The sequence below is a fragment of the Eptesicus fuscus genome, chromosome 22, assembly GCF_027574615.1.
Source record: "Eptesicus fuscus isolate TK198812 chromosome 22, DD_ASM_mEF_20220401, whole genome shotgun sequence".
In the NCBI taxonomy this organism is placed as follows: domain Eukaryota; kingdom Metazoa; phylum Chordata; class Mammalia; order Chiroptera; family Vespertilionidae; genus Eptesicus; species Eptesicus fuscus.
The window spans coordinates 2864910-2880596 of NC_072494.1; the positions used below are offsets into that span (position 1 = coordinate 2864910).

At 58.4% G+C, this 15687-nt stretch overlaps 1 protein-coding gene across 6 annotated transcripts in view; it reads left to right on the forward strand.

The window, feature by feature from the left end:
• Positions 1-15687, forward strand: part of CDC14A (cell division cycle 14A) — an 86313-nt gene that overhangs the window by 38684 nt on the left and 31942 nt on the right. For all 6 annotated transcript variants that reach the window (XM_054711950.1, XM_054711946.1, XM_054711948.1 and 3 more), the window contains 5 exons: positions 3170-3236; positions 4043-4105; positions 8857-8944; positions 10867-11097; positions 15260-15398. In XM_054711950.1, coding sequence (XP_054567925.1) covers positions 3170-3236; positions 4043-4105; positions 8857-8944; positions 10867-11097; positions 15260-15398 — 588 coding nt within the window. The remainder of the gene's footprint in view (positions 1-3169; positions 3237-4042; positions 4106-8856; positions 8945-10866; positions 11098-15259; positions 15399-15687) is intronic.

Here is a 15687-nt window from a genome sequence, read left to right on the forward strand (position 1 = left end):
CATGGCCTCACATGACGGAGGGACTGGGGTCTCTCATGGCCTCACATGGCAAAGGAGAGAAGACAGCGTGGCGCGTCGCGGTGACCAGCTCTACCCAAGGAACATCTTGGGCCAGGCGGCCGGGGACGTGGCCTTGCGCGGCCCGGAGGGTGGGGTGGGGCGAATGCACAGAGGCTGCTCTTGCGACCGGGCGTTGAGGCGTCAGCGGCGGAGTTAGCCGGAGTGGCCGTGGCTGTCAGAGGCCACTTTCGGGACGAGCTCCCGAGCCCCTCTGCTTCATGAACATGTTTGTTCACAACGCCTGCTGGAGATCGTGTGCCCGGCACAGGCCTGTACAGGGAGGCCGTGGCGAGGGAAAGGTCTCGGGGACGGAGAGCGGGGACCCGGTACGCCCAGCTGCGTCTGTGAGTCCGCAGCTGAGTCCAGGCGTGGGGAGAGGCGCTCGGGACCGAGGAGCACCTTCCAGTCCTGTACGTCTGTGTGTATTCTCGTTACATCAACCTTTCCCTTCTCTCTACGAAGCAGCAGCTTTTAATCGAGGGGTCTGGGGGGGTAATTCGGAGAGTCGGTGAATTCGGATGATAAAACGTGCCGTCTTTATTTTCACGAATCCGATAAGATGACATTCAATTACAAATGTCGGAAATAAGCTGCAGTGATATCAGCCACATACAGGGCTTTGTCCCAATAGAAACCACAGACATTTCTTATTCCGTTAGCAGTTGTTGTGGTATCTTAAGGTAGATATTATTTATGTTTATGTCTTCTTAATTATAGTCCTTATCAGACCTGATACTAGGCCTTGTACATATTGTGGTATTAAAAACTTGTTTTTTTAAATATATATTTTAAAATATATTTTATTGATTTCAGAGAATAAGGGAGAGGGAGAGAGAGAGAAACATCAATGATGAGAGAGAGTCATTGATTGCCTGCCTCCTGCACGCCCCCTACTGGGGATCGAGCCCGCAACTCAGGCATGTGCCCTTGGCTGGAATCGAACCTGGGACCCTTCAGTCCTCAGGCCGACGCTCTATCCACTGAGCCACACCAGCTAGGGCTTGTTTTTTATATTTTGATAACTGTAAGTTTGAGTGAGTCTTCTCTTATTCCTCTGTATTTTTATTTTATGCCTTTAAGACTTATTCTGAGATTGTTAATTAACCAATGTCACCCCGATAAATTCAATAAAATAAAAAAATAAGGAAAAATGGAACTCAGGCTGGGAAAGGGCGTGTCGGGCTGCGGCAGGGTTTCTGGCACCCACAGCCCGAAGCCTCGAAGAAGCGAGGGCCCCCGAGGGAGCGTGGCATCTTCACCTGAGCTCGCCCCGCACATCCCGCCCTCTGTCTGCGGTTTAGTCCATTAGTGGTTGCCTCCTGCGCTGTGTCTCATGTCTCTAAGGCCTAAGGGAAAGGGGTTATTTGGATTTTCATACCCACGAGCTCCGGTGGCACGAATCAAAGAGTTCGTGAAACCAGACTGAGCCATCTAGGGTAACCTTCCCATTCACAGGGGTGAACCTCGCAGTTTGGCGGTTTAAGGAACATTCTGCTGAGCTGCTTTGCTGACTTAATATCAATCATACCAGGTCCCCAGGAGGCGGAAGCTCGGTGAGGATGAGGTTGCATTTGTTTAAATCCTCACAGGAGGTCGTGTTTATTGATTTTAGAGAGAGAGGAAGGGAGATATCAATAGGTAGGTAGGTAGATAGATAGAAATATCCATCGGTTGCCTCCCTTACACGCCCTGACCAGGCTCCCTTACACACCTCGACCGGGGATCAAACCCACAACCTGGGCATGTGCCCTGACTGGGAATCGGACCCGAAACCTTTTGGGGCACGGGACGATGCTGCAACCCACTGAGCCACCCGGCCAGGGCTTAGCAACCACCGGTTCAAGTTACCTGGATGGTGTGATGTAAAACTCAGGTGTACCGTCATCCTCTTAAAGCTCTGAAGGGTCACCTTCTCCCCCCGAGCACCCCGGCCCCGCCCCTGCCGCCCCAGCACCCACTGGGTCCTGGCGGTGCCTGAGCTCTGTCCCTCGGTCAGCAGTGGGGGCTGGGCAGAGACGGGAGCCTCGAGGTCAGGTTGCTCGCCTCGGACACCTTGGAGCACTGGAGGCCAGAGCGGTGCCAGCTCTTGCTTCGCTGGCCTGAACCCGATACGGGCGTCTCAGGTTGCCGAGAGCAGGTCTGCTGAGTTCTCCGAAAACGTAAATAAAGGATGAAGCGCACTGGGTGTTCGGTGTGGCCGGTCCCCTCCGCTTCGTGGGGCGTTAGCGGCTCTCGGGGGTCCCGAGAGGACGTCCTTCGGAGGCCTGACTGCCTTTTCCTGTGGTTTTTTTTGGGGGGGTAGGCCTGGGAGGAGGGGAGGCTGGCATTTCACCCGGGAAAATAGCTGCAAGGCTCTGTGACCTGCATCCATCGCCCCCTCCACCCCCCATCCTGCCTCTCTCAGTGCTTGCTCCTCCCGCGACGATCAGTGTCTTTCTTCACAAGAAGTCCAGCCTGCCTGCCTGGCTCAGTGGTTGAGCGTCGACCTATGGACCAGGAGGTCACGGTTCAATTCCCGGTCAGGGCACAGGCCCGGGTGGTGGGCTTGATCCGCAGTGGGGGGCGTGCAGGAGGCAGCCGGCCCATGACGCTCTCATCACTGATGTCTCTCTCCCCCCTCCCTTCCTCTCTGACACCAGTAACAATGTATCACACGAACACAGCAGCCCAGTTCTGCTGACGCCCGTCCGTATGACGGGAGCAGTGAGGGCACTCCGACGCCTCCGTGCGCTGGCCCCGGGGGAAGGGTTTCCCGGTCCCCACGTGTCCCCGACCGCCGTCCTGCGAGTGCAGCTGCTGCTCCCAGGCCTGCGCCTCCCAGGCGAGACGCCGAGGCCACGGAGGCGGCACCCCTGGCCCCGGTCCCAGCAGGGCCGGGGTTTGAGTCCGACCTCCGGGCCTCGGGCTCGGCCCCCCTCCCCCTGGGGTACGGCCGTCTCGGAAGTGCCGGGTGACGCTGTGGAGTGAGTCCCCCACGAGCCCTGTCTGCTGGGCCCCACGCGCTGCCCACGTCCGTGCTGGGAGCCCGCCAAGCCGGTGCCGGTGGGCGGGGGTGTCTCGGCGCAGACGGACAGTGGGCGCTTGGGCTAACGGAGCTTTCTGTCCACAGGGATGCTTCCTTCGGGAATTGCACGTACAACCTCACCATCCTCGACTGCTTGCAGGGAATCAGAAAGGTAACCGGCTCTGCAGGCCACACGGTCGTTTTCAAACGGGGAGGGGGCCGTGCCATTGCCCCGGGTGCTGGGGGGGAGGGCGGCGCGGAGGGGGCTTCCGCTCCCCCAACAACGATCCATCCATCGATGGGTCTGTAAATGGAGCCCCTGGGGCGGGGCGGGGCGGGGCCGGGGCGCCTGTCGCTCCCCTCAGAAGCGGAGGGGGCTCCCTCCCATTGGATCTGTGTTCTGGGCCGGCGTCCCCCGTCTGTCTGCTGCGGAGCCTGGGCGTCAGCGCCATCGTCCAGGTGACCCGGCGGCCGGCACGGGAGGCAGGAGTCCGGCCGCTGCTTCCCCTGCTGGCCCGGAGGACTCTCCCGGCTGCCCTCTCTTTCTGTTCATGTTTTTACTGATTTCAGGGAGGAAGGGAGAGGGAGGGAGAGACGTCAGTGATGAGAGAGAACCCCTGACTGGCCGGTGATTTACCTGCCTTTGCCCACCCCGGTGCACGGGAGGGAGACGCTAACCTGAAAGCTCTGTGAGAATTTGGGGACGTGTTTTAGCTGTAACTTTGCTGGTGTGTTGCGTGTTGGAGACAGAAATAATTTTACACACAAATGGCGTGAATGACCGCGAGAGGTCTCTTGCAGGGACCCCCTTCATGTTTTTGAGTGAGTCGTCCCGTGAGACGGGCTCAGGGCACGACGGCCGTGCGAGGGGCTGCCCCTCCCCGGGCCCTGCTCGCGGGCACGGAGCGGCGCGGGCACCCGGGCTGGCAGGCGCCGCCCCAGCTCGGCGTGGGAATCTGACTCCCTTTCTGCTTCCAGGGATTGCAACACGGATTTTTCGACTTTGAGACGTTCGACGTGGATGAGTACGAACACTACGAGGTGGGTGCGCTCCCGTGTTTTGGGCTGTGATGACCGGGGTGAGCGGGGCGGCCGGCGGAGGACATGGCCCCGGGTTCCCGGGGTGGCCAGCGTCCCCTCTCCGCTTCGACTGGGAGCCACCGTTTCGGTTTCGGGAGACGCCGGTCTCTGTGTGTTCGTCCATCTGTGTTGACATTACTTTGCACAGTTCTGAGAAGAACAATCGCACAGTTTGGTAGTGAAATTGTACGTTACATTTATTTGGAAATCCGGGTTCTTTTGAAAACCAAACGGGACGGGTGGCTGGTGATACTTTTGCCGGCACGCATTTTATCCGGAAACGCGGCTGCATCTGCTCAGCGGGAAACAGGTCCAGAGGCGAGGCCCTCCCCCCTGCCCCCCCCATGCCCTCTCCACCTCGCGGGCCGTCCACGGCGAACCTCAACTAATAACTTGGAGCGTGTGATTTGGAGGCAAACGGCAACTTAATTGAACCAAATACCTCAGATGTTTACTTTGCCTTAAGCTCATCAAGTGCCAGTCGTTCCAGCGTGTGTGTGTGTGTGTGTGTGTGTGTGTGTGTGTGTGTGTGTGTGTTATGGGATGCACCCACACGATCAGCCCGCTTTATTGTCCTAGAAGGTGGGCAAGTGCAAAGAAGACACTTAAAAAAAAGATTATCTTAAACATTTTTAACTTTTTTCAATGGCAGTGTACATTCAGTATTATTTTGCATTAGTTTCAGGGGTAGAGCATAGTGGTTAGACAGCCGTACTTTAGAAAGAAAAGAAGACTGAGTTCCATGTCTTTAAGGGTTTTTAAAAGTCTTTGTGGCGCCGTTAAACGTCGCATGTACTTCTGTGATGACCCTTATCACATGTAATGTCGCATTTTCTTTCACGGGTGCTGTGGTTTGCGCTCCTGTAAGAAAAACACCATAGACCACGTGGCTTACGCAACAAACACCGGTTTCTCTCAGTTCCGGAGGCTGGAGGTCTGGGATGGGGGGCGGGGAGGGAGGCTGGGCGTCTAGGAAGGACCTGCCCCCAGGCCACAGACGGCCCTCTTCTCCCGTGTCCTCAGGTGGTGGAAGAGGGGAGGCTGCTCCCTGGCCTCTCTTTTATAAGGGCACTAACCCCATTTGCGAGGGCCCCATCCTCATGACCTGATCTCCCCTCAAGGCCCCACCTCCTCGCACCATCACACTGGGGTTAGGTTGCAACGTGAATGTCGAGGGACTGGGGCAAAAGGAGACGGCGGTAGCCCCTGCCCCGGGGGCTGCTCTGAGGTTCAGGGAGCTGCGCACCTGAGTGGCACCTGGCACAGAGTCATGGGTGGGTATGTACTTGCTGCTGTCGCTACTGTTACTGTCCCTCCCACTGCTTCCAGACTCCGTAATGAGAGAGACTTGTTGATTGCTTTTCAGTATTTAGTGTGTGACACCAAGTTAGGGTCCTTGACGGTGACGAAGGCTCTGCGGATGTTTGAATGAAGGTTGAACGGTGCTTGTGCCGTCTTAGAAAAGGCACCTGTTCGTAGAGGAGCCGACCCTGTGGTCGGCAGCCTCAGGCCTAGCTTCTCCATCTTTCTGTCGAGGATACGACGCTGTCCGTTATAGAAAGCTGAGTATTTCCCAGTGTTTGGGCCGAGAGATGTGTTTGCAGCCATCACTACAGTGGCCCGCCTCACGGGCACAGACGTAGTTTCTGGAACTTGTGAACAGTCACGTGTTCAAGTCCCACGGCATTTCAAACGCACCGGGAGGGTTCGCTGTTCTGAAGAAACCGGGTGAACCGTACCGAGCGGGAATTCTGCAGCACCTCGACACATCCGCTGCAGGACGCCAGAGGTTTTGTTTTTTATATATTTTATTGACTTTTTACAGAGAGGAAGGGAGAGGGATAGAGAGCCAGAAACCTCGATCAGCTGCCTCCTGCACACCCGCTACTGGGGATGTGCCTGCAACCAAGGTACATGCCCTTGACCAGAATCGAACCTGGGACCCTTCAGTCCGCAGGCCGACGCTCTATCCACTGAGCCACACCGGTCAGGGTCCAGATGTTTTTATCTCGGGGTTTCCTTCCCGGGGGAGCATCAGTGACTCTCCCACGGGGAGGGGAGGAGGTGGGCTGTCGGCCGGAAGGGGTGAGCTCGCCCCAGGGCCCATCCTTGCTGAGCTGTTGGCTTACCAAGTGCGGCCTGGCAGGGCTGCCTGAGCCAGATTCTGTTGAGGTGTGTGTGTGTCTGTTTAGTTCGAAAGCCCAATCTGTGTTGCGTTAAATACCCTAACGGTGATAAATATTGACATGTGTACACGTCGCTCTGAGAGAAGGCCCGGTGTTCGTTTTGGAAGCTTACCAAAGTAAGCTTGTGTCATACCAGTCAGGTGACTTCCTTATTCATTTCCTTTCAGACTCGGATCTAAGACCTAAATCCCTTGGCGTCTTCCATCAGCCTGTCCGGGCTGCTGAGTGCGGTTCAGCATTACCCGTGTGTATCTCTTCGGGCAGGCAGGTCTGCCAACTCGCTCGTTTGGTTCCGGGAGCGAATGTGTCTTCCCGAGGCCATTGTCTTGTCCGTGTGACTGGGTGCGGAAGGTTACTGTTTAACCAAAGGGATGTCCGTGACCCAGGTAAACAGACACAGCCCCGTGTCCTTGTCCAGCCGCTTAGCGGTCAAGGTCACGGAGACACGCAACACAGAAACCCGTTCTCCTCCCCTGTTCCTGGAAGACGGGGTTTTAGCCTTTGGAAGGTGAGCGCCGACCTTTAATTTTGAAATTTCAAGTAATGTTGTAAGCTTAACACTTACATGAGAGGGGTAGTGGGCTATTAGTTGGAGACGGTTGGTTTGTTTTTCATTTTTATTTATTTCAGAGAGAAAGGGAGAGGGAGGAGAGAGAATCACTGATCGGCTGCCTCCTGCACGCCCCCTGCTAGGGATCGAGCCTGCAACCCATGCGTGTCCCCCGACCGGGAATCAAACTGTGCCCTCAACCACTGAGCCACACCGGCCTGGCGAGACAGTTTTATTTAAGCAAGAGGATGTTCATCCCGCAGAGTCGTAAAATGTATTTTAAATAAAATCTAATCATGTTATATTAAAACAGATTTAATTTAAATGACATATTTTAAAAAAAGAGTTGTCTAGGAGATTCTGTAGTCCAGTTGATGTGGACAGATAGGCACCTGCTTGAGATGTGGTGTGTGTGCCCCTCACAGCCATGGAGAGCGTGGAGGTTTGATTTGGGGCGCTCTAGAGATGGCATGTTTAGTACGACGAGTTTCATGCACTTCGGACATTCCTGCGGCGTCCTGTCAGGCTTCATTCGTAGCCGGAGAGGAACGTGTGCGTTGGAAACGTGAACGCGGTGGCGTCCAGGCTGGGTTTTCCGGGGAAGGGGAACGGGCGGTATAGGCAGCTGAGGTAGAGGTCCCCGCTTTCCCCGAGGGCCCTGCTCCGATTTACTCAACAAACACCAGCCCCGACAGACCGCGGAGTTGACGGTCTCGGACTCGGGTCCCTGCCACCGAGTCTGCTCCTTCTAGTGACGAGAGAGCCTTCTGTGTGGGGGCCTCGGCCCGGGAGAGAGCACCCCCTCCCCTGCCTGGTACCTGTGCATGGAGCCCCGGGGGGCCCTGAGCGGGGTGGGGGGGGGAGAAGGGAGGGAGGACTGGGGACTCCACACTGGGATGGGCAGTGGGGTTGGGGTTGGGGGTGGGCTAAGGAAGCCAACATGAAGAGGCGCTAACATACATCTCTTGGTGCATCCCACACATGTGTCCCCATCGCCCGCAAACCTCAGGTGCCCAGCCCTGCCCCAGGGGTCCCTGGGTTCAGAGGCGCACGGGGAAGGGGAGGGGAGGGGAGGGAGGAGAGCTCGGGGCAGTGGGAGGAGGCCGGGCCCCTTCCCTGGTCTTCAGCCTTTTCTCGGGACCCTTAGCGTGTGCACCAGAGGCTGAGACCTGGTGACCCACGTCAGCCCACCGGCGGGTCCTGTTTGGTGCGCGGTGTCTACAGACATCATCCCAAGGGCAAAGGTCAAAGACAGAGAAGTCGATGACTGTCCCGTCGGAGGGGGGACCTCCTTCAGCCGCTTTCCCGCCCTCTGGCTCCTCAGCCAGAGCTGCCGCCCTGGCTCCTGCCTGGCCCTGGGGCTGCTGGGTTTGCAGCCACGGCCAGAGACCTTGGCTGAGTCTGGGTCGTGGTGTCACCTTGAGGGTCGGACCAGGGTCGGTCCCTCACTCCTCCTCCTCCCGTTTCCCAGTCTAAAAATCAGTGTTGACAACAGCTGTCAACCTATAAAAACAAAGAAAAAACCTCCACAAAAGTGTGTTCATCATAACTCTGGTTTTTATAGATTTTAAAAAATTGCTTTAAGTATGTATACCATGTTCATGGAAAGTGCTTATATTTTCCGTGTTCTCTATTTCCCCTTTCTTTATTGCGGGGACAGGCAATGTTTGTTTTCATTTCTTTCCATTGCAGAGTGGCCAGGAGACAAAATTCTTTTAAGCAAATTTAAGAACATTTTTAAAAGTTATATACCGTCTGGGTAAACATTTTTTCTGAAGTGGATTGAATTCATAAACACCATTTTGCGAATCGATGCACGCTTTTATTTTAAACTCTGTTACTTTGTCTTTACGTCTGTCCAGTTAGTCTAGAACTAATAACGTGAAAGCAGCTTTATCTGTAAGGATTTCCTAGGTGGTGTAAGAATTATAACATATTTTTCTTTTCTTTTTTTCCCCCTCACCAAATTCTGCCAGCGAGTTGAAAATGGTGACTTCAACTGGATCGTTCCGGGGAAATTCTTAGCATTTAGTGGACCACATCCAAAAAGCAAAATTGAAAATGGTAGGTTTTTCTTTACCACCCAACCATGTGCTTCAGTTCACCCTGAATTCCTTCCTTTCCTCCAATAATCTTTCCTTTTGGTGATAGTCTCCAGAGAATACTCCTAATTTGAAAACGGAGTAGCGGTGATTAGGGTTCGGTACCACCCTTAGGAGTGGAGGCATGGCCGCTGCTGTGAAACTGGCCGAGTGTTAGGGGGTCACGGGGAGGACGCGCACTCCCCCTGACCCAGTTGTCAAAGGAGAATCCGAGGAACACGCCGGTCACCCCCCGAGGAGACGCCTGCTTTCCCTCCCGGGCTCCGGTTCCTGGGTGGCGGGTGCCGCGCTCTGAGCCTCGGGGTCCACAGAGAGCCGCTTGGGAGCCGCTTCGGACGGTGGGAAGCAGAGAGCCGACCTTGTTTTGGTTAAACACGTTGGAATCGATACATGCGTAATTTAGCGGTAGACTGAACATACTTTGGATTTCAAATTTTCTAAAAAAAACACACCAACCCACCCAGAACTCGCAGGGGAGGATGTTTTCTCATCTGTGTTTTTAAAAAGGAAGAACAAAAGCCCAGAGAAAGAGAGAGAGACGGCGGAGACAGGGAGTCCCGCTCTCCGAAGGTCAGCCTGCCCCTTTAAGGAGAGAGCAGGTGGGAGAGCCGGGCCGGTGGGGCCGGCTGCACCCCTTGCTGGTGTGTGAGCTCCTGCACCTCTCTGAGCGGGGTCCCCCCCTGTCAGAGGCGCTCAGTGAGGGTTAGAGAGATTGTACCCAGTGCTCTGCACACGATAGTGCTTATTCGGGAGCAGATATGCAGATTCCGTGTTTATCACGAACGAGCCCACTATTTTATTGACTTCACTTGCCCATTTTGCAGTTTTCTACTTTGAATAATGCCTGGGGGGGCCTAGTCATCCGACTCTGCTGCTGTCTTTAGTTTCCTGACTTTCCAGGAGGGAAGAGATGCATTTTTAAATCTCTCTCCGCCCGCCCTCAAGTTCTGTCTGGTCTGGTGAGCGCCCGGGTCCTGCCTGTGCTTCCCTGATGCCAGGGCACCACCTAGCGGCCGGACGGAGAAGGGCAGCCCGGGCCTGGAGCTGACCGCACCCCCAAACAGCAGTTCCCCGTCCTAGGATCTTGCCCCTGGCGTTGGTTATAACTCACTTGGAACACTTTTGGGGTCTTTACGAAACCTGCTCACCAACTCCAGGAAGCGGAGGCCCAACCATTAGCCTCAGGCTGGTCCTGACCCGAACTCAGCCCCAGCGCAGCCCGGGGCCTGGCCCCAGGGCGCGGCTGCTGCCCGCTCTCCCGCCCGCGGTGTGCGGGGCCAGGCCCCCCCGGGCCTCAGCAGCAGGCCCACTGCCAGGCGCAGTGAAGCCCGCCGCGCGGCCCCTGGTGCACAGCGGGTGCTCGGTGCACGGGAGCTGCGGTCATTGTCATCGTCGTCAGGACCCCGCGTCCTGTTGCCACAGTTGGTAGCGGTCCAGTGCCCTTTTCTCAGAAGTTCTAGCAGTGACTTGGGCCGGTGACCCAGCGAGGAACCCGGTGACTCCCCAGGTGGGGGAGCCGTGGTTCTCTGGCACCTGGTCCGTCCCTTCTCCACAGGGAGGACGGGAAGTGCGCTCAGAGGTAGAAATCGTGTGTCCGTCCGGGCTGTGGCGTAGTCAGGCCTGCCTCTCCGGTCTGCCTGCCTCCATGGGGTGACCTCGGCCCAGTGCACCCCTGGGCTCTGGGGGAGGGGGGCAGGCGGAAGACCCAACTCGGACAAATGAAGTCCGGGAGGCCCCGATGGGAATGATGCTGGGGGGTCCCAGCCCCAGGGGAAGGCGGGGGGACGGGGCTTAGGAAACAACCAGGATCCCGGGGAGAGAACTGGGGTGGGGAGAGGGGTCCCCAGGGGTCCCCCGCTGTGCTGACCGCCCCCTCTCCCCCAGGGTACCCCCTCCACGCCCCCGAAGCCTACTTCCCCTACTTCAAAAAGCACAACGTGACGGCCATCGTGCGGCTGAACAAGAAGATCTACGAGGCCAAGCGCTTCACGGACGCGGGCTTCGAGCACTACGACCTGTTCTTCGTGGACGGCAGCACGCCCGGCGACAGCATCGTGCGCCGGTTCCTGAGCATCTGCGAGAACACGGAGGGGGCCATCGCCGTCCACTGCAAAGGTGCGCGCCCGCCCCGCGCACCCCGCCCGCGGTGTCTGAGAAGAGGGGGGCGCGGCCTGTGGGCACAACCCCTTCCCGGGAAGAGTGTGGCTCGGATGGGGGTGCCGGGGGCGGTGCGGCCGCCCAGGTCCCCTCGCTTCCCAGGCGCCTCCGTGAGGGGCGGGGCAGCGTCTGTGGGCTGGCCGGGCACTTTTTAAAAAATATATATTTTATTGATATTTTTTTTTTTTTTTTTTTTTTTTACAGAGAGGAAGGGAGAGGGATAGAGAGTTAGAAACATCCATGAGAGAGAAACATCGATCAGCTGCCTCTTGCACACCCCCCACTGGGGATGTGCCCGCAACCAAGGTACATGCCCTTGACCGGAATTGAACCTGGGACCCTTGAGTCCGCAGGCCGACGCTCTATCCACTGAGCCACACCGGTTAGGGCCGGGCACTTTTAATTTTTGAAGACTTTTTGAAAGATGTGTTTGTATTGATTTTGAGAGAGAGAGAGAAAGGGAGAGGGGAGAGAGATGGAAACACGGGTGAGAGAGGAGCATCACTGGTCGGCTGCCTCCTGAGCGCCCCCCACTGGGGATCGAGCCTGTGACCGGGGCCTGTGCCGGGAATGGAACCCGCACCCTCTTCTCTCCTGGTCGAGGCTCAGCTGCTGGGCCACGGGGGCCGGGCGGGCGCCTGCACACCCGTCAGGAGGCAGGGCTGGTGGGTTCCCTCTCTCCCTCCTGGAATCGGCCATCCCTTCCCTCCCTCCCGCACCCCCCCCCCCCCCCCGGGCTGATGCTCCGCCTCATGCCCCAGCTGTCGGGCCCTGCCCCGTCTGCTCCCGCCTTTCCCACGGGCTTCTGCGTCGTGGAGATGCGTGTCTCCCCAGCCCGGGGCCCGGGGACGGCAGCCCACGGAGTCCCGGCTGTTGGCTGGTCTCTCTGTGTGGCTTGCAGGACTGGGTTGTGTAAAGGGCTCTCTGGTCTCGGGGGGCACGTTGGGGCAGGGTCCTCCGGGTTACGGGATCTAGCACATAGACATGCAGGCCGCCCAGGGGCATTTCAGTGTCAGATGAACGACGAGTGCTTTTTTTTTTTTCCAGAGAGGAAGAGAGAGGGATAGAGAGTTAGAAACATCGATTCAGCTGCCTCCTGCACACCCCCCACTGGGGATGTGCCCGCAACAAGGTACATGCCCTTGACCGGAATCGAACCTGGGACCCTTTAGGCCGACGCTCTATCCACTGAGCCAAACCAGTTTCGGCAACGACGAGTGCTTTTTAAATGTGTCTCAGATGTGGAGGGAACATACGTGCTGCATGTTCTCTGCAGCCCGTGTCAGCTGCTCAGCAGGCAGGAGAGGACACGTGCTCGGAGCCTCCACAGCCCTGTCTTTGATTTCAGTGCCGAGAGGCAGCTCTGGCCTCCCTGGGCTGCCCCCCACCCCCCCTGCTCCCCACATGCAGCGTCTCCGAGCGCCACTGGGGGCGCTGTTCCCACGCCGTGGAGTTGGGGGCTCGTGGTCTGGTCCCTGTGGGGGTTGCGCTGTCTTTCCGGGCGCCCGGCGCTGCTGGGGCTGACGTGCTCAGCGAGCGCGCTGGCTCTGCCAGATGGGAACGCCGGCCCGGCCTGCTGCTATGTTTGAGGCGTGAGGAGGTGGAGGTACTTTGCTGAGCGTGTGAGAGCAACGGGAAGCTGCCTCTGCAGGGACCCGGGAGGTGGGGGTGAGCGGCACGTGGCCCCCGTTTAGATGGGGCTCCTGTGTCAGGCCAGTCCACCCGACAGGCCCCTCCCTCCCGGTTCTTAGCAGGAAGGGGCCCTCGGGGCAGGACTCCCCGACTCTCAGGGGGGTGTCTTTCCTTTGCTCCTTGCAGGTTGCTGCTCTCCCCATCGGGTCACGTGGAGGTGGGGGGAGGAGGTGGCGGTGAGCGGTGTGCGCAGCCGAACTGCCTCGCCCTCGCATTTGGTTAGAGATTGCCCGGGCACACCCTGGCCAGGCAGCTCGGTGGTTTCGTGCACCATCCTGACAGGCCAAGGCTGTGGGTTTGACCTGGATTAGGGCACGTTCAAGAACCCACAAACGGGTACATCAGTAAGTGGAACAGCAAGCCGATGGTTCCCCCCCGCCCCCCTCTCTCTCTCTCTCAAATAAGACAAATGGAAGTAAATAAGAAGATTGCCCAGGCCCACGAAAAAGCCTGCCTTCCACGTATTTCACATCCCCTTGGAAGCCGAGAACTCCGGGGAGCAGGAGATGCTCACGGGCTCTTGTCTTCCCGGGGTGGGGGCAGGGGTGACTTTGGCCTGAGGTCTCCTTGGTTCTGTGGGTTTTCGCATTAGAATAACCGGTCGCAGCTCTGGCACGGTGAGCGCCGGGCAGCCTGGACGTGGCGTCTGGTCACAGCGAGGACTCGGTGCAGCGCGTCTGTAGCTCAGTGGTGAGGTTGGTGTGGGAGGCGCAGCACAGCGTGGACTTCGGCGCCATCCTGACCGGAAGTCCTGGCGTCCGAGCCGTGAGCCCGGGGTCCGGTCTGCGTGGGGGCGTCCCGCTCCCAGGTGGTGACAGCGGCGTTCCATTTGCTGCCGCTTGTGCACACACGTGGGAGCCTTTCGCAGGGATCACGCCCTCGGAGTAATTACCGCTCCGCTGCCTCTCACCGCACCCCTGTCTGCTGCAGGCCCGTTAATTATTTTGACATCCGCCCTAATTAAGTCAGCTTGATTTTCTGGGAATTCAGCCGCCTCGAGCATTTTAACTGAACTGCGAGGAGGAGGCAGCGAGCATCGTCTTCCATGTCCCACGAACTTCGGTGGCTGCGCCCCGCGCCTCCCGCCAAGTGCTGTACGGAGCAGGGGTGGGGAACGGCCGGCCCGGGGGCCGGGGAAGGCCCTCGAAATCATTGGGCCCGGCCCTGCCAAGGCATCGGAAGTCAGTTAACCGTCTGACCAAACAGAGCAGGCTGATGTGTAAGTGGATAGTGCCGTGTGGCCCGCGAATGACGTTATCAATACCCAGAAGCCCTTGGCAGGAAACGGCTCCCGCCCGGTGGACAGACCAGAGCCGAGTGTGCGGGAAGGTGTGGCCTGTTAGGACCGTTCAGTGTTCCTCTTCACCTCCTGGTTGAGTCCAGAGAGGGCCAGGGGCGCGTGAAATTTTCCAGCACAAACCACGGTTTGGAGAAGGGCCGCGCCGTGCAGTCCCGACGTGTGACTGCTGAGGTTCTGTCGCAAGCACGTCAAATGCGAAGGCTGACACGGGCCAAATAAGTGAGGCGTGCGGCCCGCGGGCCGTGAGTTTGACACGCCTGTTCGGTGGGGCTTTCAGGACCCCCTGGCCCTGTGAGGCGGGCGGCGGGGCGGGCGGTAGACAGACCACGTTCCAGCGGCTCGCCCCGCGGCGCCCGCAGCCCCCTCGCCGGGCACGCTTTCACCCACCGTTCAGGTTCTTCAGAGCAGGCGTCCTCAAACTCCGGCCCGCGGGCCACATGCGGGTGTTTTTGCCGTTTTGTTTTTTTACTTCAAAATAAGATCTGTGCAGTGTGCATAGGAATTTGTTCATAGTTTTTTTTAAACTATAGTCCGGCCCTCAACGGTCTGAGGGACAGTGAACTGGCCCCGTTTAAGAAGTTTGAGGACCCCTGATTTAAAACCTAGCGAACGCTGCTGTCCTGGGAAGAGTGCAGAGTGCGTTCTTCTTATAGATTAAGTTATAGGCTTTATGGGAGGGGGAAGCAGCTTAAGTTTCAGGGGGACCTGAACGTTTTCCTCTGGCCCAGGGAGAGGGTGGGGGGCACTGGTGTCCCCACAGAGGCCAGCGGAGGGGCTCTGGACGCCGACTGGGCCCTGGTCCCGCTCCGGGCCGCTGGGCTGTGGCCTCGGGAGACCTCTGCAGAGACCAGGACGCATGTCTCCTGGCTCTTACGTCTAAAGAAGAGCCCACAGAGGCCGCAGTTACTTAGAGCCCAAAGAGGCCACTCTTTCCAGCGCGTCGGTGTCAGGGCAGGTCCCTGGTGTCGGGGCAGGTCCCTGGTGTGTGTCAGGAGGTGGCCCTGCTTCGGGTGCCCCAGGCCGCCCCCCACACACCCTCGTGGGATGAAACGGTCAATAGCGTTTTAAGCAGGCAGTGCCCGGCAGGTGCGGGCGGGTTTGCATCCCGGCTCTGTCCCTCTCTTGCAGCCGGGCTGGGCAGGACGGGGACGCTGATCGCCTGCTACGTCATGAAGCACTACCGGTTCACGCACGCCGAGGTCATCTCCTGGATCCGAATATGCCGGCCCGGCTCCATCATCGGGCCCCAGCAGCACTTCCTGGAAGAGTAAGTGTGTGGTCCCCACGGGCGGGTTGCCGCCGGGGCCGGGCCGCCCTGCCTCCTTCCCCGACCGTGGCTGCTGGTCCCGGGCCGCCCTGCCTCCTTCCCCGACCGTGGCTGTGGGCGGGGGGGGGGGGGGGGATGAAGCTGCATCGGAGGGAGGGCCCTGCCCCCTCCTCATGGCGCCTGTGGTCTCCGCCGGGTAGGCGAGAAGGAGGCGCAGAGCCACCTGCCCGGTCCCTGTCGCTTCCTGGGGGTGGCCTGGCCACCGTGTGAGTTTCTTCTCATGCATTGG